This window comes from Hemiscyllium ocellatum, chromosome 6 (genome assembly GCF_020745735.1).
Source record: "Hemiscyllium ocellatum isolate sHemOce1 chromosome 6, sHemOce1.pat.X.cur, whole genome shotgun sequence".
Taxonomy (NCBI): Eukaryota; Metazoa; Chordata; class Chondrichthyes; order Orectolobiformes; family Hemiscylliidae; genus Hemiscyllium; species Hemiscyllium ocellatum.
This window is the reverse complement of record NC_083406.1, coordinates 98,800,333-98,826,862: the sequence shown is the minus strand read 5'-3', so window position 1 is coordinate 98,826,862 and position 26,530 is coordinate 98,800,333. Positions and strand designations below refer to the sequence as shown.

At 42.1% G+C, this 26,530-nt stretch overlaps 1 protein-coding gene across 1 annotated transcript in view; it reads right to left on the bottom strand.

Moving 5' to 3' along the window:
• LOC132816504 (copper-transporting ATPase 2-like) overlaps positions 1-26,530 on the bottom strand; it is a 105,914-nt gene that overhangs the window by 5,045 nt on the left and 74,339 nt on the right. The window contains exons 13-19 of the mRNA XM_060826178.1: positions 16,767-16,961; positions 13,663-13,845; positions 9,252-9,453; positions 6,605-6,751; positions 4,100-4,242; positions 3,201-3,404; positions 2,949-3,066 (exon numbers count right to left, since the gene is read on the bottom strand). Of these exons, the coding sequence (XP_060682161.1) occupies positions 2,949-3,066; positions 3,201-3,404; positions 4,100-4,242; positions 6,605-6,751; positions 9,252-9,453; positions 13,663-13,845; positions 16,767-16,961 (1,192 nt within the window). The remainder of the gene's footprint in view (positions 1-2,948; positions 3,067-3,200; positions 3,405-4,099; positions 4,243-6,604; positions 6,752-9,251; positions 9,454-13,662; positions 13,846-16,766; positions 16,962-26,530) is intronic.

Here is a 26,530-nt window from a genome sequence, read left to right as displayed (position 1 = left end):
GATTAACTTATAGTGTGGAAACAGACCCTTCGAAGAGCAACCCACCCAGGCCAATTCCCCTACATCTATCCCTTCACCTAACACTACGGGCAATTTAGCATGACCAATTTAGCATGGGCTGTGGGAGGAAACTGGAGCATCCAGAGGAAACCCACGCAGACACGGGGAGAATGTGCAAACTCCACACAGACAGTTGCCTGAGGCAGGAATTGAACCCGGGTCTCTGGCGCTGAGGCAGCAGTGCTAACCACTTTGCCACCGTGCCACCATATGGTGTTGTGATTGATGCTGCCCTGAAGGCTGGGCAGTTTGCTGCAAACAATGGTCTAAAAGGTTTGGTGGTTGTTTAAAAGGCAAGAAATGGAGGCAAAGGGAAGGTCTTGGCGAGGTGCTCATCCTCATCAATAACGTGTTGCAGGTTATAAAGAACATGGCAAAGTGTTTCGGCTCCTAGGAAGTACTGGGCCATGAAGGATACCCTATCTGGTGCAACCCCTGTCTGTCTCCTAAGGTCATTAGAGTTTCTTGCTGAGGCATGTCGGAACTGGTGACCCGTGAGTTAAGCATCATGCCCCATTATTATGAGGGCATCCTTGAGCACCTTCAGGTGTGCGTCATGTTCCTCCTCACCTGAACAGATCCTATGTATGCGTAGGGGATTGTCCTAGGGGATGCTGTTTTAATATGTTTAAGGTAGAAGCTAGAGAAGTGCAGCATTGTGAGGTTATCCACGGGTTTGTCGTATTCCACTTTGGAAATAGAACCAGTCTGACTCAAGATTGGGATTCAGGCATACTCTAACCTCACACCTTTAATGCATTGTCTAAGCTGACATGTCACTTTTTAAAAAATATAAACCTTAAGTTATCTTGAGAATGTGACTTAAAAGTAGTTCTAGGATCTACATGTTAATGAACTGAAACCTGCAACCCATTCTAAAAGAAGAAAGACTTAAGAACACTATGTTATGGGCGGCACGGTGGCACAGTGGTTAGCACTGCTGCCTCACAGTGCCTGAGACCCGGGTTCAATTCCCGACTTAGGCGACTGACTGTGTGGAGTTTGCACGTTCTCCCCGTGTCTGCGTGGGTTTCCTCCGCGTGCTCCGGTTTCCTCCCACAGTCCAAAGATGTGCGGGCCAGGTGAATTGGCCATGCTAAATTGCCCGTAGTGTTAGGTAAGGGGTAAATGTAGGGGTATGGGTGGGTTTCACTTCGGCGGGTCGGTGTGGTCTTGTTGGGCCGAAGGGCCTGTTTCCACACTGTAAGTAATCTAATCTAATCTAAAGTTTGTTCAATATATTATTCCAGTTGTGCAACACTGTGATCTCTTGCTATAAAGTCCGTGTTTCATGGTACTGCTCCACGATTACCTGATGAAGGGGCAGTGCTCAGAAAGCTAGTCCTCCCAAATAAACCTGTGGACTATAAACTGCTGTTACGTGATTGTTAACTTTGCCTACAGATCATGTGTTTTTTGAACTAAATAGCATCTGCAAATACAGATTCACCTCAGGCATGTGTGTGAATGACTGAGAGAGTGTGAGAGAGAGAAAATGAGGGAGTGAGATTAAGACTCTGTCACACTCACGCACGCACACACATTCTCTCTCACTCCCTCACATGCAAGCACATACACAAGTCTATGGGGCGAATTTGCATTTGCAGATACATTTGATTTTATTCAAAAAGCACACAAATCGGTAGGCAGTCAGTCCATGTGATATTTTATAAATTCCTACTTGGAATAGAACTGGTCCAACGCAGGGTTGGAATACAGACAGACTCTAACTTCACACCTTTAATGCATTATCTGAGCTGAGATGACTCTTTTCTTTTATAAAACTTAAGTTTTAGCAGGAATGTGACTTGAAAGAAAATCTTGAACTTACATATCAATGACTCCAAACCTGCAACCTGTTCAAAGTGATTAAAGACTTAATAGCAACCTAGGTTTGTTCAATACATTGCATCAGCTGTATGACACTTTGAACTTCTGCTATTGATTCTGTGTTGTATGGTTCTGCCCCACTAGCTACCTGACAAAGGAGCAGCGCTCTGAAAGCTTGTATTTCCAAATAAACCTGTTGGACCATAACCTGGTATTGAGAGATTTTTAATTTGGTCACCATAGTCCAACACCAGCACCTCCACATCATAACTCCACACAGACAGTTACCCAAGACTGCTGGTACTGTGAAGCAGCAGTGCTAAAAACTCTGTACTGCTTGTTTGGCCTCAAGCCTTTGTTGTTCTCACAATAAAATGAGAAGCACTATTTTGTTACAATTACAGTGAATGCAGAATTATTTCACTAGATGCAAGATATCAATCTGTTCTTTATATATCCTTCTCATGTAATTATCCTTCAGAGTTACTGAGAGGTCTAAATTTAACATTCACATTGCAAATGCAATACAATGTCTCCCTTGTTTGTTATGTAATTCGTATAGCGATAAAGATAGTTTACAATAAGTAATGTGCTATGACACCATTTTGATCAGCACAGTTTGTGCACAAAGTGACTAATGTTTTTGCCATAATGTTATAACACTCAATAGATATTTCCATTCCTGCCGAAACTACAGTGGAACTGTAAAGCAATTTCTAGGTGTTTTCAAATGGGTGAGTACCCTTCAGTTCCCAACCAAAAGGTTTTCTAGCAACCAGCTTCAAGGAAAATAATATTGTTTGGGTTCAATAAGTTCTGTTCCCCAGAAGACACATGAGTAATGTCTTCCTAAACACAGGTCCTTTGTGACTGCTGGAAGTTTTAATTTGAAGGCAGCTGCATAATCTCAAATTTGGAAATTTCAATAGTATTGGCACAGTTTTTACAGAATTTAAAATTAGTTTGGTTGTAGAATGGCAATAAGCATGCAACACCAGCATAAAATTAAATAGCACTACATAACATGATATTGCAGCAAATACAGCAGAGAAACTCACCAGCAGCAATAGGGATTCCTATCAGGTTATAAATTAAAGCAAAAATAAAATTGATCCGAATTCGACGAACAGTCTGCTTGGACAAATCAATACTAGCTACAACGTCTAGAAGATCATTCTGGGGGTAAAACAAAGAATGCATGATAGCACAAAATATCAACAACTAGCAAATTTTATCCTGATCTATTTTTACATAACCTAAGAACATAAGTTAAGAGCTGAATAAATATATGAACATAAACATTGGCTCACTCTAATAAGCACGACATCTGCTGCTTCAATAGCCACATCAGTGCCAGTTCCAATAGCAATTCCCACATCAGCTTTCGCCAGGGCTGGAGAATCATTTACACCATCTCCTACCATTGCTACAGTTTTCCCTTGATCCTGAAGTTCCTGCACTTTAGCTACTTTATGTGAGGGAAGAACTTCTGCAAACACCTTCTTAATACCAACCTTAAAAAGTGGAAACACAAACATAAACAATTAGACAGTTTATTGCATATATTTGCACTAAAGTAAAATGCCTAAGTATTTTTAATTTCTGTTGACTGTAATTAGGCATAGCAAATAGATCAAATATTTAATTACATATACACTGTTTCAGGATGTGTAAACAGTTTTTTAAAAGTATTACTCTTGAAAGCTGAAGAACTTAAAATATGAATGCTGACTTTTCACCTCTGAGGAGACGGCAATGCATAAGATGTTCTAATGAACATACATACTTTATGGTTTTCACAACTGGACTGTATTAAGGTAGTGAGGAGACTGGATTGTAAGAAATCAACAATTATGGAGTAATTTCAATGAAAGTCAACCCAGGGACTGGGATTATGATTATTTGTTAAAAAAAAGCCTATTTACAAAAGGACCAATCATGGTATCTTATCTCAGAAGACTGGATACCCTTCATCCTGTGGGTTCAGTTGATAGCATTCTTGCCTGTGAGTTAGTGCATTATGGGCTCAGTTTCCATTCTACAAAGTGGAACATAAATATTTAGGTTGAAATTCCAGTCTGTCACTGAAGTCTAATTTTCAGATGTCTGTCCACTGTCTCAGACATTTGCAAAATCTATTTTAAAAATTATTTCATCAAACGCAGTGAGTATCTTCACAAGGATCAATTAAAACTTTACTTATATATACCTGGCTAGCAATGGCTCTTGCTGTTTTACGGTTGTCACCTGTTAATAGCACCACATCCACTCCCATATTAGTCAAGGTGTACACGGCGAGTGCAGCTTCAGGTTTGACTGTATCTGCAATTGCTAACATTCCACATAATGTACCTTCGAAGAATAAAATATATCACTTACTCAATCTTAGGAAATACCATAGCAATCATTTTTACTGAAATCTGCAAATGATATTTACATCACTTGCATTTGTGCTCAGACATTTAGTACTGATCAGTATATTGCACAACAATAATAATTTCTTATGTTTCCCATTTCAATTTCAGGGCACACTGTAAATATTTGTTTTATGCAAATTTATTGCAGTATTACCATTTAAGTCCTTCATCCCTTCTAGTCCAAAGTCATATCAAAGTTCTAGCATCTTCTGTTTAAAATTTTCATTTTATCTTCTTTCTTCTATTTCCTAAATTTGTTCAGTTTGATTCCCATGGATTTTCATGCTTTTAGCAATTTCCATATCATTTTAATGAGTTGAGTGTTGCATTGCTTTCAGCAATTTGGAGTGCTATTAAACTATTCTTATTTTAAGCAACTATTCAATAACTATTTCATGCAAGAGAGTGAGTTAATGTTAGGACTCTATTGTTACCTGCTGTTTACTGTGTTTTGTTTTAGAGACAAAAAAATCTGCAGATGCTGGAATCTTTGGATGCCAAAATAGACAAGCAGGGGCTGGAGAACATAGTAGGCTAGGCAGCATCAGGAGGTGGAGAACATAGTAGGCTAGGCAGCATCAGTTTTCATTCCTGGAAAACTGTTCTCTTTAGGTGGCAGAGTTGAAGCACTGAAGATTGTTGGACCTGGAACATTATTCTGAGGAACTCCTGCACTGATATCCTGAAACGGAGATGCTGATGTCCACTAACCACAATTCTTTTGTGCGAATTATGATTCCAACCAAATGAGCTGTTTTCTCCCTGATTTCCAGTAGGTTTAGTTTTGCTAGTGTTCCTTGATGTTGCACAATTGTTCAAATGTTGCCAAACGCAGCTGGTCTCACCTCACCGTGTAGGATTCAGACCTCTGTGTTGATACGAACCAAGGCTGTAATGAAGTCAGGAGCTGAGTGGCTAAGCCCAAACTGAATGGCACTGAACAGGTAGCACTGTTGATGATCCATTCAGTCACTTTGCTGATTGATAGGGAATGATGGGGTGATAGTCGATTAGGTTGGATTGTTCTGCTTTTTGTGTACAAAACACATCTTGTATGGCTTTTACAATGTGGACAATTTTCCACATTGAATTAGAATCAGAAACCCTACAGTGTGGAAACAGGCCTGTCGGCCCAACAAATCCACACTGACCCTCTGGAGAGTATCCCAACCAGACCCATTCCTCTACCCCATATTTACCCCCGACTAATAATCTACACTATGGGCAATTTAGCATGGTCAATTCACCTAACCTGCATATCTTAGATTGTGGGACAAAACTGGAGCACCCGGAGGAAACCCACACAGATGCAGGGAGAATGTATAAACTCCACACAGTCGCCATCACCTGGAATCGAACCCGGGCCCCCGGTGCTGTGAGGCAGCAGTGTTAACCATGGAGTCACCATGCCACCCACGGAATGCTGGATAGATGCCAGATTTGTAGCTATACTGGTACAGCTTGGCCTGTGGATGGCATATTCTGGAGGACAGGCCTTCAGTACTATGGCCAGAAAGCTGTCAGTACTCATTTAAAGTTAAAAATCACATGACACGAGGTGAGAGTCCAGCAGGTTTAATTGGAAGCATTGGCTTTCGGAGCGCTGCTCCTTAATCAGGTGGTTGTGGCCCACCACCTGATGAAGGAGCAGTGGTCCAAACGTTAGTGCTTTCAATTAAACGACTTTTAACTTTGTACAGCCCAGTCCAACACCGGCATCTCCAAATCATCAGTACTCATAGCCTTGGAGTAACCAGTACTTTCAGGCTGGATACTCTTGATATCACTTGACGTGACTTGAAATTGATTGAATACTGGCATTTCTGATGCATCATTTGCGACTCCTCAGATGCTGGTGGCCTTCGAAGGAGACTGAGATGGATAATCCACGTGGGACTTCTGGCTGAAGATGATTACAAACACTTTAGCATTATCATTTACACCAATAGGCTCGATTCCATCATTAAGGATAGGACTATTAATGGAATCTCCTCCTTCCACAAGCGAGTGGTTTAAATGTCCACCAGCATTCATGGCTGTACACGGCAAAATTGCAGTTTTAGTCCGATCTGTGTTTTAGAATCATTTGGCTGAGCCTGTAGCAGCTGTATCCGCTGGTTAGCATGTGCATACCTCCTATACTTTTGCTTTGCCATTTTTTCCTATTTCTCTACTTTTGCAGTTGTCATTTATTCTAAGAGATTAAGACCAGTATTTATAATGGAGCGTTGCTAATGAGTAACATCTAAATGCATAATGAAAATTCAATTAAGAAACTTTCATTACATTTATCTTACCATCAATAGCCACCAACACTGCTGTTTGACCTTTCATTTCATGATTGGTCATGGCCTCATCGACATCATTGCCAACACGTAAACCATTGCGTGTGATCCACTCTCTGTTTCCAATTAACACTGAGTAGACCCGAGAAGTTACTATACCTAAAAGTAGTTTTAAAAATGCTGTTACTTGATGTACAAGTCTATAAATAATCTCATTGAGATGATAGTTATTACTTGTGACATCAAGATCACATCTGACCCAATGTGGCACAAAGGAGCTTTAGCAAAATCTGATTCAATGGGAATTGTGGGAAAAAAACTGTCTGCTGGTTGGAGTCATACCTGGAAGAAAGGAAGATGCTAAAATGCAGCAAGATCTGGACAAAATCTAGGTTGGACTGACTAGTGCAAGTAGTATATGCTCCTAACAAATGCCAGGCAATCCCCATCAAGACAGAATCCAACCATCTCCCCTCAATATTCATTGGTATTTAGCTATCACTAATTCCCTCACTGCCAACCAATGGTCCTAGAGTTACTACTAAACAGAAATTGATCTGGAATAGCTGTGTATAAATATTGTGGCTACATAAATAAATAGATTAGAGGCTAGAATCCTGCAGCAAGTAATTTACTTCCTGACTTCCCAAAGCGTGTTCACATGAACAAGGCACTGCTCAGTAGTGCAATGGAATATTCTCACCTGGCTGGATGAGTGCAGGTCCAAACAACACTCATGAAGCTTGTCACTATCCAGGACAAAGCTGCCCAATTAATTGGCACTATATCATAAGACCATAAGATACAGGAGCAGAATTAAGCTATTCAACCCATCAAGGCTGCTTTACCATTCGATTGCAGCAGCTTTGTTTCTCAACCCCAATCTCCTGCCTTCTCCCCATAACCCTTGATCCCATTACGAATTAAGAACCTTGGCCACCAGAGCCTTCTGTGGCAATGAGTTCCACAGATTCACCACTTTCTGGCTGAGGAAATTCCTCCTAATCTCTGTTTTGAAGGGTTACCCCTTCACTCTGAGGCTGTTCCCTCTAGTCCTAGTGTCTCCTACAAGGACATCTCCTCCATGTCTACTCTATTCAGGCATCTCATTATTCTGTAAGTTTAAATGAGATCCCTCCTCATCTCTCTAAATTCCATGAGTACAGACCCAGTGTTCTCAACCTCACCTCATAAGTCAAGCCCTTCATTCCTGGGATTATTCTTGTGAACCTCCTCTGGATCTCTCCAAGTCAGCACATCCTTCCTTAGATATGAAGCCCAAAACTGCTCATACTATTCCAAATTTGGTCTGACCAGGGCGTTATACAGTCTCAGCACTTACATCTCTGCTCTTGTACTCTGGCCCTCTTGAAATGAATGCTAACGTTGCATTGACCTTCCTCATTTCCAAATGAATCTGCATGTAACTTTAAGAGAATCCTGAACTAGACCTCCTAAGTTGCTTAGTGCTTCAGATTTCTGAAATCTTTCCCCATTCGATACCTGCACCACTGATGCTCAGTAGCAATTACGTACCATCTACTGCTGAAATTCAACAACAATCCTGAAACAACATCTTCCAAACTCATGACTACTACTATCAACAGGAACAGGCTCAAGGGATTGAATGCCGAGAGCGTGGTCTGGAAAAACGTAACAGGTCAGGCCGCAGAGGAGCACAAGAATCGACATTTTGGGCAAAAGCCCTTCATCAGGGATGAGGCTTGTGAGCCAAGGGGATAAAGAGATAAAAGGGAGAGGGGTGGGGCTGGGGGAAGGTAGCTGAGAGTGCAATAAATGGATGAAGGTGGGGGTAATGGTGATAGGTCAGAGAGGAGGGTGGAGCGGATAGATGGGAAGGAAGGACCTGCCCATCTTCCTTGCTTTGCTTGTGCACCTGCTGTGCTTTTCCAGCACCATACTCTCGACTCTGATCTCCAGAATCTGCAGTCCTCACTTTCTCAAGGGATTGAATGGCCTACTCCTGTTCCTATGTACTTATCGGGGAGACAAGGAGAATGGCAGCAGATGCATGGAAACATCATCACCTGCATGATCCCCTCCAAGTCACTCACCATTCTGGCTCAGAAATACATTTTGTTCCTTTAGTGCTGTTCTATTAAAATCCTGGAACATGCTCCCTAACATCACCATTAGTCTGCCTACAGCAAGTAGATTGCGGCATTTTGAGAAAGCTGGACATCTAGGGAAACTAGGGATAGGCAATAAATGCTGTCCCAACCAGGTATGCCCATATCTCATGAATGAACAAAAATAAAATATTGTCCCAAAATCAACTATTTCAAAATGTGACAGAAAGGTAATATTAATATTACAAAGTCTAATAAAGTCATCAATGCCTGGAAGGCTTGTAGTGTTTATTTCTCTCTATAACGGTCTTGTACAATTTGAGAGAAATATCAGCAAATGCATGCATTTTAATACTTAACTGTCAGTTATTTCATGCATTATGTTGTTTAATGGCTTTGTGTTTGATAAAGAATATCAATATTGTTTTCTAAATATCTATAAACATTATTAAAATTCAATATATTTAGAAAAAATCTCACTACGAGATAGATTTATTAGTCATATAATCAATTGATTGCAAATTAATTTTATTCAAATAAACAATAAAATTCTGAAACAAGCTATTTACCTTCTGAAGTGGTTTGTGATTGTACTGTATTAACATCATGAGAATCACTAATCTTCAGTAAGTGTGTGCTTTGTTCTTGTTTGTTCAGACTCTGTTTACTTTTCAACATAATTGCTTCAACATTAGTAACTTTGCAGCTGATGCCGCAACCTGGCACAGATTGAAAATCAGTACAGTATCCCAAAACATCTGTGCCAAGTTCCTGGAACAAACAGAAAAACTTCTTCAGATAATTCTCAACATTTCAAACACTGGAGCTTTTTTCAACCACGAGAAGTAACATTTAGGATATACATTTTAGGTGGAAAAATCTCAAGGGTTTACATTAGGAGAAACAAATATTAAGGAACAGCAGTTCTGAGAAAGAATTGCTAGACTTGAAACCTTAACTTTTAATTCTCTTCACAGATGTTGCCAGACCTGCTGAGCTTTTCCAGCAACTGGTTATTGTTTTTGATTTACCGCATCTGCAGTAATTTTATATATATATGAATACAAAGAACAAAACTACATTCATGTACAATTATGTACACATATATTACGAAAATAAGAAACAAAATGATCAACTAACTAACTATGTAAATAATAACTAACAACTAACAATAATTCCACAGCTCAGCGAGACAAAACAATAGCTCTCGACCATTGAATGTGTTATACATTTGTTCATAATTCTTCCTCTGAGTGTTAAGGTTCATTAAACACTATCATTATGGCTATATAAGAGCCCTTATTAACGTAGCAGACAAATCTGTGTCCAAGTAATCCAAAAAAAGGTCACCACATTTTATAGAAATTCTCAGTTTTAAGGTGCACCATACTTGTAAGGAAATCCAAAGCGATATGCGCCATGATTAGCTTACACCAGCCTGACAATCCCGGGGGATTTTCAGACACCCAACCTAGCAGAATGCTGTCTCTTGCGCAACAAGTAAGGATATTGTAAATTTTTTTATGCACATCTAAAGCAAGTTCACTAGCCAGGCCAAGAAAAGGACAGACCGGTTCCATCTCTACTGCTGTCCCCAAGATACTCTCTGTTGCACATACTACAGCACTCCAATATGTCCAGAGCCTGTGGCAGAACCAGAGACAATGAGTGATAGTACCCGTAAATCATTTTGCACTTGGGAGATCTCCACTTTAAATTTGGAGACATGATCTGGAGCCAAGTGGACCCTGTGGAGAATCTTCAACTGCAAGGCATGGGTCCTTTTGCAAATCAAGATGTTCGTTCTCTTTTCCCAAATATCCTCCCATATCTCAGAGGAGATGTCAACGCCCAGCTGTCTCTCTCACATTTTACAAAATAGCTTAGTCTTATCCGAGGAGCCGCCCCAACAGGTGATAAAGACTGCTGACAGAAAGTGTGTTGTTAGCACTAAGTACCCTCTTCTCTATGTCAAATCTGTAGGAGTCGGTTATAAGTGTAGTTGTTTTTTGAATGACATCCCTGATTTGGAAAAAATGGAAGAGGTCTCTGCAAGGTAACGCATACTTCTGAGCTAACTGGTCATAAGACGTCATGGTGTCCCCCTCAAATAAGTCACTCAGGCAAGACTAGCTGCCCAGAATTTAAACCCAGAGTCCATCACTCTCAGTTGAAAACTTGGCTTGCCAATTATAAGTGTAAGAAATGATTGTCTTCACTCTGGTTGCTTTAACAGTATTGATAACTATTGGGTTATGGCAATATTCCTTAACTGTCCTAATTTTGTCCAGAAACAGCAAACTAGTAAAGGGGAAGTTTGATATTAACCATATTGAAAGAGAGTCCCCAAAGGCCCAGTCACTCACAAAATAAAAAGGAGCTTAATTGATAGTTCTTATTATCTGGGAGGTCCACAGTCTGTGGGGCAGTTGTCATTTACTTAATTTAATAAGGGGCCGCTTACAATGCCAGATGAAAGCATGAACCAACCGTTCAGTCTCCTGAATGTTTGTCTAATGGCAATCAAAGGGGGCATTTGCATAGGGTACAATAGTCAGGGGAGAATATCCATTTTAATGATGGCTATCCAACCTAACCAGGAAATCAGAAGCACCTCCTATCTTCGACGGTCTTGTTTGGTTTTGTCAGGTAAACGGCAGGATTTGGAAATTAGGATTTCCAGGATTTGGAAATTAACATTCAAAAGTGAGATGGGCCTACAGGAAACTCAGACCTACAGGGCATCCCTTCCTTTGGAATAAGAGGGATATTGGCTTCACTTAAGGATGGTGGGAGCTGGTCATGACTGTATGAATCACAGAACATGCTGAGCATCAGTCCTAATAGTATGTTTATAAATTCTTTATAAAATATACCGGGAAGTCTGTCAGGACTAGGCGCCGTTCCGTTCTGAAGCTGCTTCACAGCCTCCTGCACTTCTTGCACTGATAATGGGGCATGAAGGAAAGACTCTTGTTTGGGGATTACACATGGAAGATCCAGATTCTTGGAAGAAAGACTCCATCCCAACCCACCCATCCTTCAACTTTCAGACTGATATAATTCGGAGTAAAATCTCCGAAATGCCGCATGAATCCTTTTAGAATCACAGGTTAGGTTTCCAGCACCTTCCTGATCAAGGTGATGGCTTGAGGGACAATTTTTGTCCTGGTGATATATCATAACTACTTGCCCAGTTTATCACCATGCTCAAACAATCTTTGTTTTGCAAAAATGAACTCCTTCTTAGCTGTTTGTACGAGCACGGAGTTCAGCGCGGACTGAAGCGCTGTGATCCTCTGTGGCTTAGCTAATGAGGGCCTATCAAAGTATGCCTTCTTGACTGCCTTCAACCATGTTTTGAGCAGACATTGCTGCTCACCCATCTGACGCTTCTAACTGGCAGAGTAGGAAATAACTCACCCCCGCCATAATCTTTAGCAGTTTCCAATTGAATGATGGGTTCCTGGCCAAGCCTGAATTAGTGTCTAGGAAAGCCCTGAAATCACTGGAGAAATATTCAAACTTACTATCCTTAAGGATGAAGAGATCCATTCGCCAGTGTCCCAGACTGCTAAAATGTCCTTACTCTTAACCATTAAGTACACTGGAGCGTGAACAGAATATTACTAATTGTACAGGGCACGACAGAGTCCAAGTGTGCTGCGGGAGTCAAAAAGAGATCTATCCTGGTATGACACCTGTGTGGATTGGAGAACATAAAATTCCTGCTTGTAGGGTGGAGATTCACCAACCCTAATTCATCACAGAAATCCACTAATTGCTTAGATTGTAAAGGAGGTATCGGGGGCCCTTTGGGCAATCTGCCTACCCTGGGGTCTATAAGACAACTAAAATCTCCCCCTATGATAATATGCCGAGATACAAGACTAATCAGTTTAGAGAATGCATCAACCAAGAATTTAAGGGGGTGGGCCAGGAAACAGTAAACATTTTAAATACTGTACTCTTCTCCATTTATCAAGGCTTTAAGGATTACCAACCTCCCATATATGTCTTTAACACTCACTAGTAACTTAAATGGGAGATTCCTCCTAACAAGTAGAGCCTCTCCTCTACTCTTAGTATTAAAAAGATGAGAAATAAACCCAAACCCACTCTGCTGCAGTTTTGAATGCTCCCTATCATCCAGATGTGTCTCCAACAATAAAGCAACATGAACATCAACTAGTCACAAAAATACATGACCCACCATCACTAGTATCCTTACATACAGATGACAAAGGACAACACATCCATCCTAGGACAATCCAAACAGAGACCTGTACAAGAATTCCTTGAAGCATTGCATTCCAACCAGAACTCTATCAATTTAGACCCCATCTACTATCCTCTGAGAAAAAGAACCAGAAATGATATTGCCTACCCAAAGAAACTTAAACACAAATAGAAATTGGGACATACCACCAGTGCTTCACTGGAGGCTCATCGATGTTACTTACTAAAGTGACGAAACATCTGAAAACAAACCTTCCAGCTCAGCGAGCAAACTTACATCCAGTTATTTATCTTTTATTAAATCCTTAAAGTCATTCTTGAATGTACCAGTTGTAATTTTTTAAAGGCATTTAGCTGTGCACATGACGAGACTGGAAGGTGCTGGAAAAACACAGTAGTTCAGGCAGCATCCAAGGAGCAGTAAAATTGACGTTGCAGGCAAAAGTTGATAAAGGGCTTTTGCCCAAACGTCGATTTTACTGCTCCTCGGATGCTGCCTGAACTGCTGTGCTTTTCCAGCACCACTAATCCAGAAACTGGTTTGCAGTCTGCAGTCATTGTTTTTACCTAGAAGGTGGCCTGCTTTACTCCATAATAATAGTCACACCAGCTTCGTCATTACTGCTAATGAAAAATCCAGAACTTTGGTGTACTATTACATAATACATAGGAGCTGAGCATGAATAAAGACTGGACACATAAATCAAGAGAAGTAATAATGGAAAAACATCAATGACTTACTTCTTTGCAGTATTTGGCCACCGCATTTCCAAGGGGATGCTCACTGCTAGCTTCTGCAGTGCCAACAATTGCAAGCAATTTCTTCAACGGCAATACAGCTACATCTACCAGGATTAGAACTCTCATTACCTTTGGAACACCATGTGTAATCGTTCCAGTCTTGTCAAACATAACAACTTTGATCTAGAGACACAAAAGCATTTGATTTTTGAGAAGATGTGTAGCTCAGGTTGATGATAAGTACCTAAGTTAGCTTGCTGAGCTTGAAGGTTTGTTTTTCGAATGTTTCGTCACCATACGAGGTAACAGAGTCACAGAGTCATACAGCATGGAAACAGACCCTTCGGTCCAACCGTCCATGCTGACCCTCTGCGTGAAAAAGTTGCCCCTGAGGTCTCTTTTATATCTTTCCCCTCTCACCCTAAACCTATGCCCTCTAGTTCTGGAGTCCCTGACCCGAGGGAAAAGACTTTGCCTATTTATCCTATCCATGCCCCTCAATTTTGTAAACCTCTATAAAGGTCACCTCTCAGCCTCCGACGCTCCAGGGAAAACAGCCTCAGCCTGTTCAGCCTCTCCCTGTAGCTCAGATCCTCCAACCCTGGCAACATCAGTGAGAGTCTCTGTTGAAGTGCTGGTGGACCTCTCTATTTATAGGTCTTGGTTGCTTAAGGTGGGTGATGTCATTTCTGCTTCTTTTTTCACGGAAAGAAAGATAGGACCTAAATCAGTGTGTTTATTGATGGAGTTCTGCTTAGAATGCCACGCCTCTAAGAATTCTCGTGTCTGTCTTTGTTTCACCTGTCTTAGGATGTGTGTGTCTTCTTTGTCTGTATGTATGGAAACTAGTGATAGTGGGTTGAGTCTTTTGGTGGCCAGTTAGTTGGTGTTCACGTATTCTGGTGGCAAGTTTCCTGCTAGTTAGTCTGATGTAGTATTTTTTACAGTTCTTGCACGATATCTTGTAAATGATGTTAATTTTGCTGGTGATATCTAATGGATCCTTTAGGTTCATTAGTCACTGTTTAAGTGTGTTGGTAGGTTTGTGGTCAACCATGATGCCAAGGGGTCGAAGTATTCTGGAAGTCATTTCTGTTATGTCTTTGCTATAAGGTAATGTGGCTAATATTTTTAGTTGTGTTGTGTCAACAGCATAAAATTTACAAAAAGGAGGAGGAGAATGACAGAGTCCCATTCCTAAATGTGACAATTTGACATACAATTAATGGAGAGCTTCAAACCCCCCAAAAAAAACACACATGGACCAAATACTTAACTTCAGAAGTAATCATCCCAACACCCACAAACAGAGCTGCATCAAGACATTATTCCAACGAGCTACATCATACTTCAGCACCCAAGAACTACAAAAGCAGAAGAAAAAAAATCTATACAACATTTAAGAAAAACGGGTACCCAATAAACAAACCACCAATTCCTCAGAAACAAACGCAAACATGCAGACACACTGCAACCAAAATGTTAGCCATATTACCTTACAAAGACATAACAGAAATGACTGCCAGACTATTCAGATCCCTTGGCATCATGGTTACCCACAAAACTACTAACACACTTAAACAGCGACTAATGAACCTAAAGGATCCATTAGATACTACGAGCAAAACTAACATCATTTACAAGATACCATGCAAGAACTATATAAAAAAAACTACAATGGACAAACTAGCAGAGAACTTGCCACCAGGATACATGAAGGCCAACTGGCCACCAAAAGACTCAACTCATACATACAGACAAAGGAGGACACCACTTTGACTAGGACAACACACATATCCTAGGACAGGTGAAACAAAGACAGACACGAGAATTCTTAGAGGCATAGCACTCTAAGCAGAACTCCATCAATAAACACATAGATTGATTTAAGACCCTATCTTCCCTTGAAAACAAGAACCAGAAATGACATCACCCACCTGAAGAAACCAAGACCTATAAATAGAAAGCCAGGACATACCACCTGCGCTTCACCAGAGACTCTCACTGATGATGTTACCTAGTATGGTGACAAAACATCTGAAAAATAAATCTTCAAGCTCAGCGAGCTAACTTACATACACAAAAACATTTATTACTACAATGAAATAATCAAAGTAATCAAATAAAGGTTACCATTCTTTTAAGTAAAAAAACATCAATTGTCAAAGTGTAGCAAAGTTTAACTTGAGTAGAAACAAAAACAGAAGTGGCCAGTAAAGTTCAGCAGATCTAAGGAAGGGTTGCTGGACCCGAAACATTAACTCTGATTTCTCATAGATGCTGTCAGAGCTGCTGAGCTTTTCCTGCAATTTCTGTTTTTCTTTCTGATTTATAGCATCCCCAGTTCTTTTGGTTTTAACTTGAGCAGATTAGATATGGAAATATCTATTTTACTTTGTAAACATAAATAGCCCAAACAACCATAAATGCTGAATCAATTGCTCTTATGGCTACTGAAAACACCAAAAATATGAGAGCTGCTAAAAAAAGGTAACAAATTTACACATATTTTTATTTTGGTGAAACTATTCTATGAATTAAACTTTTGGTTAATTACTCGTGTTGGGTTCGCAAGCTAAGATGGTTAAGAGGTTGGTGTTAAGTAAAAACCTCAGTGCTACCAAAAAGAAAAATAAGTCAGTTTTACTGATAACATTCTGGTGTAATTTGCTGCAAGTACACAGAGCTTCCAGAGCTTACTGCCTCCAATAACTGATAATTTATATGGGTCAAGGCAAATTTAAGAGATTATTAGAAAAGGGCTACCCTCATCTATTTACTTTTAGAAAACATATAATTGCTTTTACTTTGCTAGAGAAAGAAAATGTAATTAAAAATAATGTAGAAACCTACAGTGATACAGAAAAGGCGGTGCTAACTCTGTAAAAAAGCTGTCCAATTAATCTTACTCTGTTTCTCTTTGTCTATTGCCCAGAACATTACCACCCTCCCCACCCCCAAACCCTTCAATACAATGAATGATCTTTGGATTGGCTGTTGGCAATATTCTAATCCACTGTAACCATTGCGATCAGATCGTATTGATAAACATGTTACTTGTTATGATGCAGCTTTCCTTACTAAATCTCTTCATCGCCACTAACCTTGTGTGCCAACTCAAGTGGTTCACCTCCCTTGATCAGAATGCCATTTTGGGCACCAATCCCTGTACCCACCATCACAGCTGTAGGAGTAGCCAATCCCAGGGAACAGGGACATGCAATAGACAACACGGTGATCGAAGTCTGAAATGCAAATCTGACAACCACCTCAACTTTAGGAATATGCTTGCTGTAACCCTAAAAACGAAAATAAATTATAAGTTAATATGAAATGCTAGCCAATTCTGGACCTCATGGTAACAAGTACAATTATTCTAAAAAGTAAACTTGCTTGGAACATATTTCAAATATAACACCACTTATGCAATTGTAATATTAAATATAAAATATTATGGTATTGCAACTGAATACCATAAGTAGACATGATAAGGGAGAACTAGTGGATGTGGTGTATTTGCATTTAATGAAGGGTTTTGATAAGGTCCCAAGTAAGAGTTTTGTGGGCAACATTAAGCACATGGGATAGAGGTTAGTATGTTAGAATGGATCAATAATTGGTTGACAGACAGGGAACAGGGAGTGGGAATAAATGAGTCTTTTTTCCAAGTGGTAGGAATGAATAGTAGGGTACCACAAGAATCTGTGCTTGAGCCCCAGCTATTCACAATATGCCTAAGTTACCTTGATGAGGGAACCAAATGCAGCATTTCCAAGTTTGTTGATAAGACTAAAGTGGGCAGGAATGAGAATTGCGGAGGAAGCAATGACATTTCAAGATGTTCTAGATAAATTAAGTGGGCAAACACGTGTGTGATGCAGTACGATGTGGCAAAATGTAAAGTTATATACTTTGATGTGAAAAACAGAAAGGAAATGTATTATTAAATGATATATATATTGGGAAGTCTGGATGTACAAAGGAATCTGATGTCCTTATACACCAGTCAATGAAAGTAGACAGTCAGGTGCAGCAAGCAATTATGAAGGCATATGGTATAATGACCTTCATGGTAAGGGGATTTGAGTTCAGAAGTAGAGATGTCTTATTGAAATTATATAGGGCATCGGTGAGACTACAACTAGTGTACTGTGTGCAGTTCTGGTCTCCTTACTTAAAAAGGATATGCTTACTAGAGAGGGAGTACAGCAAATGTTCACTAGGCTGATATCAGGGATGGCAGAATTGTCCTATGGGGAGAGATTGGTTCCAGTGGGTCTGTATTCACTGAAGTTTAGAAGGACAACAGAGGATCTAATTGAAATTTTTAAATTTCGAACAGGGCTGGGAGACGAGATGCAGGGAGGATATTGTCCCTAGTTAGAGGGTCTAGAACCAGGGGTACAGACTCAGGATACATGGTGGACCATTTAGGACTGAGATGAGGAAACATTTCTTCAATCAAAGGTGGTGAACCTGTGAAATTCTCGATTACAGATGGCTGTGGAGCCCAAACCACTGAATATATTCATGAAAGAGAGATAAATTTCAACATTTTACAAATATCAAGGAGCATGTGGGGAAGGTGGGAATTCGGCACTGAGACAAAGGATTGGCCATGATGTGATTCGATGGCTGAGGAGGCTCAAACAGCCAAATTACCTACTATTGCTCCTTGTTTCTACATTGTTGCTAGCAGTCACTCAGAAAGATGCTCTATTGGCCTTCTGTGGATGACAAAAACTAACACTAAAGAGATCACATCACTCTTTGCATAGCAGTCATTTAATAAGTTTAAGAAAATGGTCCTTTAAAGCCAATTTCCTGCTAATTAAAGGATCAAGTTTTACAGGGTGCCATGTGGTCCTGCCCACTGACTAAAATGACAGCGGGATGCATGCCCAGAGGACGAATGGCTGCTCTGCTGTCACTTAATGGCCAATTTTCTGATAATAGGCTAGAGGTGGGATTTCCACCTTTCACAGCCAGGACGGCCAACAGTTCTGTAGTTCTAGCAACATCAGGTAGTTACTACCACTGCTGAGACTACAGACTGTCCCAAATTGGAGATTATTATTTGAACCACACAGAAAGGTAAGTCAGAAAGATTTCACCAGGGTCACCACATTTGTGAGGCTGTTGGGAGCTGGAATGGAAACAGATGGGTGCGGGGATGGATAGTTTTATCTTGGGGAACCTCTGATGGGCACAAGACTCATCACCAGCTTTGCCTATGAGTAAAACAGTAGTGCCAGTCAGATGAAGCCCCGAAGTGGCCATTCATTGGCTATTTAAAAGGCCTTGCAAGTCCAAAGATGAGCCGACTGCCAAATGCCTCCAATGTTTACCAAATAAATTCAGCAAGTTGGGTGGTTAGTTCGGTTGTGGTGAGAAGACGTGTTATTTTTCTCACAAGTCTTTTACTTTCAAACATACTGGTAGAAGGGGATAAAACACAGCCCTACAGTTTTGAAAATGAGTCCTACCGCAAAAATTGGCAATGGGAAAATAGGAACAGGAATAGGCCATTCAGCCGTTCAAGTTTGCCCTACCATTCAACATGATCAAAGCCAGTCATCCGACTCAGTACCTCATTCCTACTTTACCCCATACCCTTTGATCTCTTTAGTCTTACGAACTATATCTAACATCTTCTTGAAAACTTCCAATGTTTTGGTCTCAACTGCTTTCTGTAGCTCAGAATTCCATAGGCTCCCCACTGAGTGAAGAAATTTCTCATCTGAGCCCTAAATGGCTGATCCCATATCCCTAGACTGTGACCCTAGTTCTAGACTTCCCAGGCATCAGGGACATGCTTCCTGAGTTTAACTTGTCTACCCTTATAAAGTGTTTAAGGTTTCTAGAAGATTCCCTTTCATTCTTATAAATTTCAATATAGCCCTAACCAAACCAGTCTCTTTCCATACACAGTCATTCCACCCCAAGAATCAGTCTGGTAAATCTTTGTTACATTCCCTCTGTAACTAGAATACCCTTCCTCCAACAAGACAACCAAAACCGCACACAATATTCCAAGTATGGTCTCACCAATGCCTTGTAAATGTACACCAAGACATCCCTGTTCCTGTATTTGAATTCTCTCTCTATGATGACCAACATATCATCTGCTCTCTTCACCACTTGCTACACCATCAGAAAAAAGACTTGCAGTTACATTGCAATTTTAATAACCTCAGGATATTCCAAAGAGTTAATAGATAGTGAGGTCCTTCAGAAGTACAGACATTGTTGTAACGTAGAAAAAGCCAATTCGAACAATTCAAACATAACAGACAATCAGATAAACAACCAAGCTGTTTGTTTAAGGTGTTGGTTGCAATGCAAAAATTGATCTGTAAACCGGAGAAAACTGCTCTTTGAATAATGCCAGTGTCTTTTACATCCACCTGAAAAGACAGATAAGGACCTCGATTTAATGTCTCAACTGCAAGATTACAGCTTTAATAGTGGAGCTCTTCCTCAGTACTGCACTTAACTAGGAGAAAGTGAGGACTGCAGATGCTGGAGATCAGAGCTGAAAAATGTGTTGCTGGAAAAGCGCAGCAGGTCAGGCAACATCCAAGGAGCAGGAGAATCAATGTTTCGGGCATAAGCCATTCTTCAGGAATGAGGAAGGTGTGCCAAGCAGGCTAAGATAAAAGGTAGGGAGGAGTGGAAGGGTGGGAATGCAATAGGTGGAAAGAGGTTAAGGTGAGGGTGATAGGCCGGAGAGACAGTGGGAGCAGAGAGGTCGGGAAGATGATTGCAGGTCAAGAAGGCGGTGCTGAGTCCGAGGGTTGGGACTGAGATAAGGTGGGGGGAGGGGAAATGAGGAAGCCATTTACCACGCGGCCACTGCAGCAACTGCTGCGAACCATGACGTCACTTCCATCCCCACCGACCACGCAGCCTCCGCGATCGCTGCCCAGACAACCGCCTCCACGATCGCCAGGAAGACCATCGCCGACATATTCGCAGCCTCCACAGGGTCCACAGCCACCAGGAACAACACCGTTTCTGCCATCGCTGCAGCCACTTCCGCCCCTGGAGTTGCTGTCGCCACATCCACTTCCACCCCCAGTGATGTCACTCACCTGCACAATGACCACGCCGCATGCTTCTCTGCCCCTGCGTGGATCTCCGCCCCCACGGCAGGTCCTAGCTCCCAGCCTGCCATATTTTCACCATCCTTCCAGACCTCCCCCTCTCTGAGGGGGAAAGATCAGTCCTCAGCAGAAGCCTTCATCCCCCTACGCTCCCGGATTAACGAGTTCAACATGTGGCGAGACATCGAACAATTCTTCTGCCGCTTTCGTTTCCGCGCCTACTTCTTCAACCAGGATTCTTGCTCATCCTCTGACGACCCCTTCTCCTGCCTCCAACACACCTCATCCACCTGGACACCCCGTAGTGGCCTCTTGCAACCCGCCCTCGATCTCTTCATAGCCAACTGCCACCGTGACATTAACTGCCTCAACTTGTCCACCCCTCTTACCCTCGCAACGTACAGCCCTCCACTCCAACCCCAACCTCACTATCAAACCGGCAGACAAGGAAGGTGTGGTGGTAGTTTGGCGCACCGGTCTTTACATTGCTGAGGCTAAATGCCAGTTCGCGGACACCTCCTCCTACTGCCCCCTTGACCATGACCCCACCTCCCACCACCAAACCATCATCTCCCAGACCATCCATAAGCTCATCACCTCAAAGGATCTCCCATCCACCGGCTCTAACCTCATCGTCCCACAACCCCGCACCGCCCGTTTCTACCTCCTGCCCAAAATCCACAAACCTGACTGCCCCAGCCGACCCATTGTCTTAGCCTGCTCCTGCCCCACCAAACTCACCTCTGCATACCTCCACACAGTCCTGTCCCCCTTAGTCCAAGAACTCCCCACGTACGTTCAGGACACCACGCATGCCCTCCACCTCCTCCATGATTTTCGCTTCCCTGGCCCCCAACGCTTTATCTTCACCATGGACATCCAGTCCCTATACACCTCCATCCCCCATCATGAAGGCCTCAAAGCCCTCCGCTTCTTCCTTTCCCGCCGACCCAACTAGTACCCTTCCACTGCCACCCTCCTTCGACCGACTGATCTGGTCCTCACTCTGAACAACTTCTCTTCCCAATCCTCCCACTTCCTCCAAACCAAAGGAGTAGACATAGGCACCTGCATGGGCCCCAGCTACGCCTGCCTCTTCGTCGGAAATGTGGAACAGTCCATCTTCTGCAGCTACATTGGCACCACCCCCCATCTTTTCCTCCGCTATGGCGATGACTGTATTGGCGCTACCTCGTGGTCCCACAAGGAGGTTGAACAGTTCATTCACTTTACTAACACCTTCCACCCCGACCTCAAATTTACCTGGGCCATCTCAGACTCCTCCCTCCACTTCCTAGACCTCTCCATTTCTATCTCAGGTGACCGACTCAACACGGATATTCACTATAAACCGACTCGCACAACTACCTAGATTACACCTCCTCCCATCCTGCCCCCTGTAAAAACACCATCCTGTATTCCAAAATCCTTCACCTCCGCCGCATCTGCTCCCAGGAGGACCAATTCCAATACCGAACAACCCAAATGGCCTCCTTCTTCAAAGACAGCAATTTCCCCTCAGACGTGGTTGACGATGCTCTCCACCACATCCCCTCCACTTCCTGCTCCTCCGCCTTTGAACCCCGCCCCTCCAATCGCCACCAAGACAGAACCCCACTGGTTCTCACCTACCACCCCACCAACCTCCAGATATATCATATCATCCTTAGTCATTTCCGCCACCTCCAAACAGACCCCACCACCAAGGATATATTTCCTTCCCCTCCCCTCCCCTATCAGTGTTTTGGAAAGGCCACTCCCTCCGTGACTCCCTTGTCAGGTCCACACCCCCCCCACCACCCCAACTCCACTCCCGGCACCTTCCCCTGCAACCGCAAGAAATGCAAAACTTGGGCCCACACCTCCCCCCTCACTTCCCTCCAAGGCCCCAAGGGATCCTTCCATATCCGTCATAAATTCACCTGCACCTCCACACACATCATTTACTGCATCCACTGCACCCGATGTGGCCTCCTCTACATTGGGGAGACAGGCCGCCTACTTGCGGAACATTTCAGAGAACACCTCTGGGACACCCGCACCAACCAACCCAATCGCCGTGGCTGAACATTTTAACTCCCCCTCCCACTCCGCCAAGGACATGCAGGCCCTTGGCCTCCTCCATCGCCAGACCATGGCAACACGACCCCTGGAGGAAGAGCGCCTCATCTTCTGCCTAGGAACCCTCCAACCAAAAGGGATGAATACAAATTTCTCCAGCTTCCTCATTTCCCCTCCCCCCACCTTATCTCAGTCCCAACCCTCGGACTCAGCACCGCCTTCTTGACCAGCAATCTTCTTCCCGACCTCTCCGCCCCCACTGCCTCTCCGGCCTATCATCCTCACCTTAACCTCCTTCCACTTATCGCATTCCCAACACCCCTCCCCCAAGTCCCTCCTCCCTACCTTTTACCTTAGCCTGCTTGGCACACCCTCCTCATTCCTGAAGAAGGGCTTATGCCCAAAACGTCGATTCTCCTGCTCCTTGGATGCGGCCTGACCTGCTACGCTTTTCCAGCAACACATTTTTCAGCTACTGCACTTAACTGCCAGCATCTGGAGTTGGCAATTAAAAATAATATTTTTTGGGAGAATGACAGAAGGCATTGAAAAAAAATTGGGTATATTAATTTTTAAAAAGTAAAATCAAATATTTGTAATCTACTAAAATAAAGCATTTTCTAAGTAGCTGTCCCCTTTTTGGTCAAGGCTCACTATTATTTGCTCATAACATGTTTATTTAGTATTCAAAAAACATTATTTATTGTGCAATGTTACCTGGGCTTGTGTGAGAGTCGGAACAGTAGCAGTGATCAGTTCTCTCCCTCTGGTTTTGAAAGAACTAACTGGCCATTTTGAGCTAGCTAGCTATCATATTGGAGGTATAGTCATTTACGTTCTAATCAGTTCTAGCCTCATAACTGGCTCTCGTTTGGCCAAAGATGGAGGCTTAGCAATTGATCATTTACTAAATAAGCCAAACCTCAAGAATTTCTTTGATCATCACACATAGCTAGTATTCTGTTTCCAATCCTCACAACTAATGAGTCAATAATCTCATCTTTGCTAACTTCTGGTTTTCTGAGCAACCAGCCCACTTACAACAAATTTACAAATGCTTTAATCTTATCAATGCAATGTTTAATCTGATTTGCAGTCCCATCTTGCTAGTTTACATCTATTCAGTTCTTTTAACAATAGCAGTTACACCACATTATGTTACCAGCTTGAAATCAAGACAGCTAAACCATAGGAATTAGAGATGAATTAATCTTCCATTACTGCTAACAAACTTCATGGTAGTCCCTAAAAGATAATAGGATCAATTAAATTCCATATGGTAGATTCAACATGTTCCACCACTCCACCTTCAAAGACTGATTTTTGTCTCAGTTATTTGTTATTTATGTATATCACTTCCCTTTTCACCAAGAGTCATAGCACGAACAAGGGCAATGAGAAAAGAGAGGTATCACATATCTTGAAAAAGTGATTTTGTGCAAATGCTTAATTTATTTTTTCATTTTACAGTACTGATTTTACCTTGTAGTATCTGAATAAAGAAAGAAAGGTAAAGTTGCCACAGTGCCAGAGGACCACAGGGTCATTGGAAAGAAATGGTTGGTGGTGGTTTAACCTGAAGGTTAGCACAACCCAGATGAGAGGCAAGGTTGAGAGGTGGGACCTGCATGGTAATCTCAGCTGCTAAGGATGTTGAACCTGCAGTATTGGCGTTACTCTGCATTACAAATCTGTTATCCAGCCAACTGAACTAACTGACCGCCAGGATCTGAACAGTTTTATTAGGTCAGAATTTATTTTAGTTTTGCAAGGTTTGAACTAATAATTTATAAAATCAGAAGCCAAGAATCTTGCAAGTTCTTCGGCTCTGTTAGCAGCCTAGGATTAAGGCACAATGTGTGAACAGAAACAGACATGAACCTGATTGAGTTTTTTGAAGCAGGCAGAGCGATGGACATGATCTATGTGGACTTCAGTGAGACATTCGACAAGGTTCCTCATGGAAGACTGTGTAGTAAAGTTAGATCTCATGGAATACAGGAAAACTAGCCATTTGGATACAGAACTGGCTCAAAGGTAGATGGTGGTGGTGGAGGGTTGCTTGTCAGATTGCAGGCCTGTGACCAATGGTATGCCACAAGGATCAATGCTGGGTCCACTGCTTGTCATTTATATAAATGATTTAGATGTGAACGTAGGAGATATGGTTGGTAAGTTTGCAGATGACAGCAAAGTTGGAGGTGTAGTGAACAGCAAAGAAGGTCACCTCAGAGTATGATGAGACCTTGATCAGATGTGACAATGTGCTGAGGAGTGGCAGATGGAGCTTAATTTAGCGACATGTGAGATGCTGCATTTTGGAAAGGCAAATCAGAGCAGAACTTATACACTTAATGGTAAAGTCCTAGGGAGTGTTGCTAAACAAGGAGACCTTGGAGACCACGTTCATAGTTCCTTGAAAGTGGAGTCGCAGGTAGATAAGATAGTGAAGAGGGCATTTGATATGCTTTCCTTTATTAATTAGAGCATTTGAGTGTAGGAATTGGGAGGTCATGTTGCGGCTGTACAAGGTAAAGACCTTGACTATTTATTTATCTATGCCCCTTATGATTTTGTAAACCTCTAGAAGGTCACCCCTCAGCCTCCAACTCTCCAGGAAATACAGCCCCAGCCTATTCAGCATTTCCTGATAGCTCAAATCCTCCAACTCTGGCAACATCCTCATAAATCTTTTCTGAACCTTTTCAAGTTTCATAATACCCTTCCGATAGGAAGGAAACCAGAACTGCACGCAATATTCCAAAATGTACAGCCGCAACATGACCTCCCAACTCCTACACTCAAATGCTCTAATTAATAAAGGAAAGCATATCAAATGCCCTCTTCACTATCTTATCTACCTGCGACTCCACTTTCAAGGAACTATGAACCTGGTCTCCAAGGTCTCCTTGTTTAGCAACACTTCCTAAGACTTTACCATTAAGTGTATAAGTCCTGCTCTGATTTGCTTTTCCAAAATGCAGCACCTTGTATTTATCAGCCACTCCTCAGCCCATTGGCCCAATTGATCCAAGATCCCGTTGTATTCCGAGGGAACCTTCTTCGCTGTTCACTACAACACCAAAATTAGAGGTATCTCCAAACTTATTAACTATACCTCCTATGTTCACATCCAAATCACTTATATAAATGACAAAAAGTAGAGTACCCACACCAACCCTTGTGGCACACCGCTGGTCACAGGTCTCCAGTCTGAAAAACAACCCTCTCCCACCACCCTCTGCCTTCTACCTTCAAGCCAGTTCTATATCCAAATGGCTAGTTTTCCTTCCATGTAATCTAACCTTGCTAACCAGTCTCCCAAGAGGAAACTTGTCGAACGCCTTACTGAAGTCTATATAGATCATGCCTACTGCTCTACGCTCATCAATCCTCTTTGTTACTTCTTCAAAAAACTCAATCAAGGTCATGAGACATAGTTTCCCAGATACAATGCCATGCTGACTATCCCTGATCAGTCCTTGTCTTTCCAAATGTATGTAAATCCTGTCCCTCAGTACTCCCTCCAACAATTTGCCCACCACCGATGTCAGGCTCACAAGTCTATAGTTCCCTGACTTTTCCTTATTACCGTTCTTAAAATAGTGGCACTACGTTAGCCAACCTCCAGTTTTCCGGCATCTCATCTGTGACTATTGATGATACAAATATCTCAGCAAGGGACCTAGCAATTACTTCAC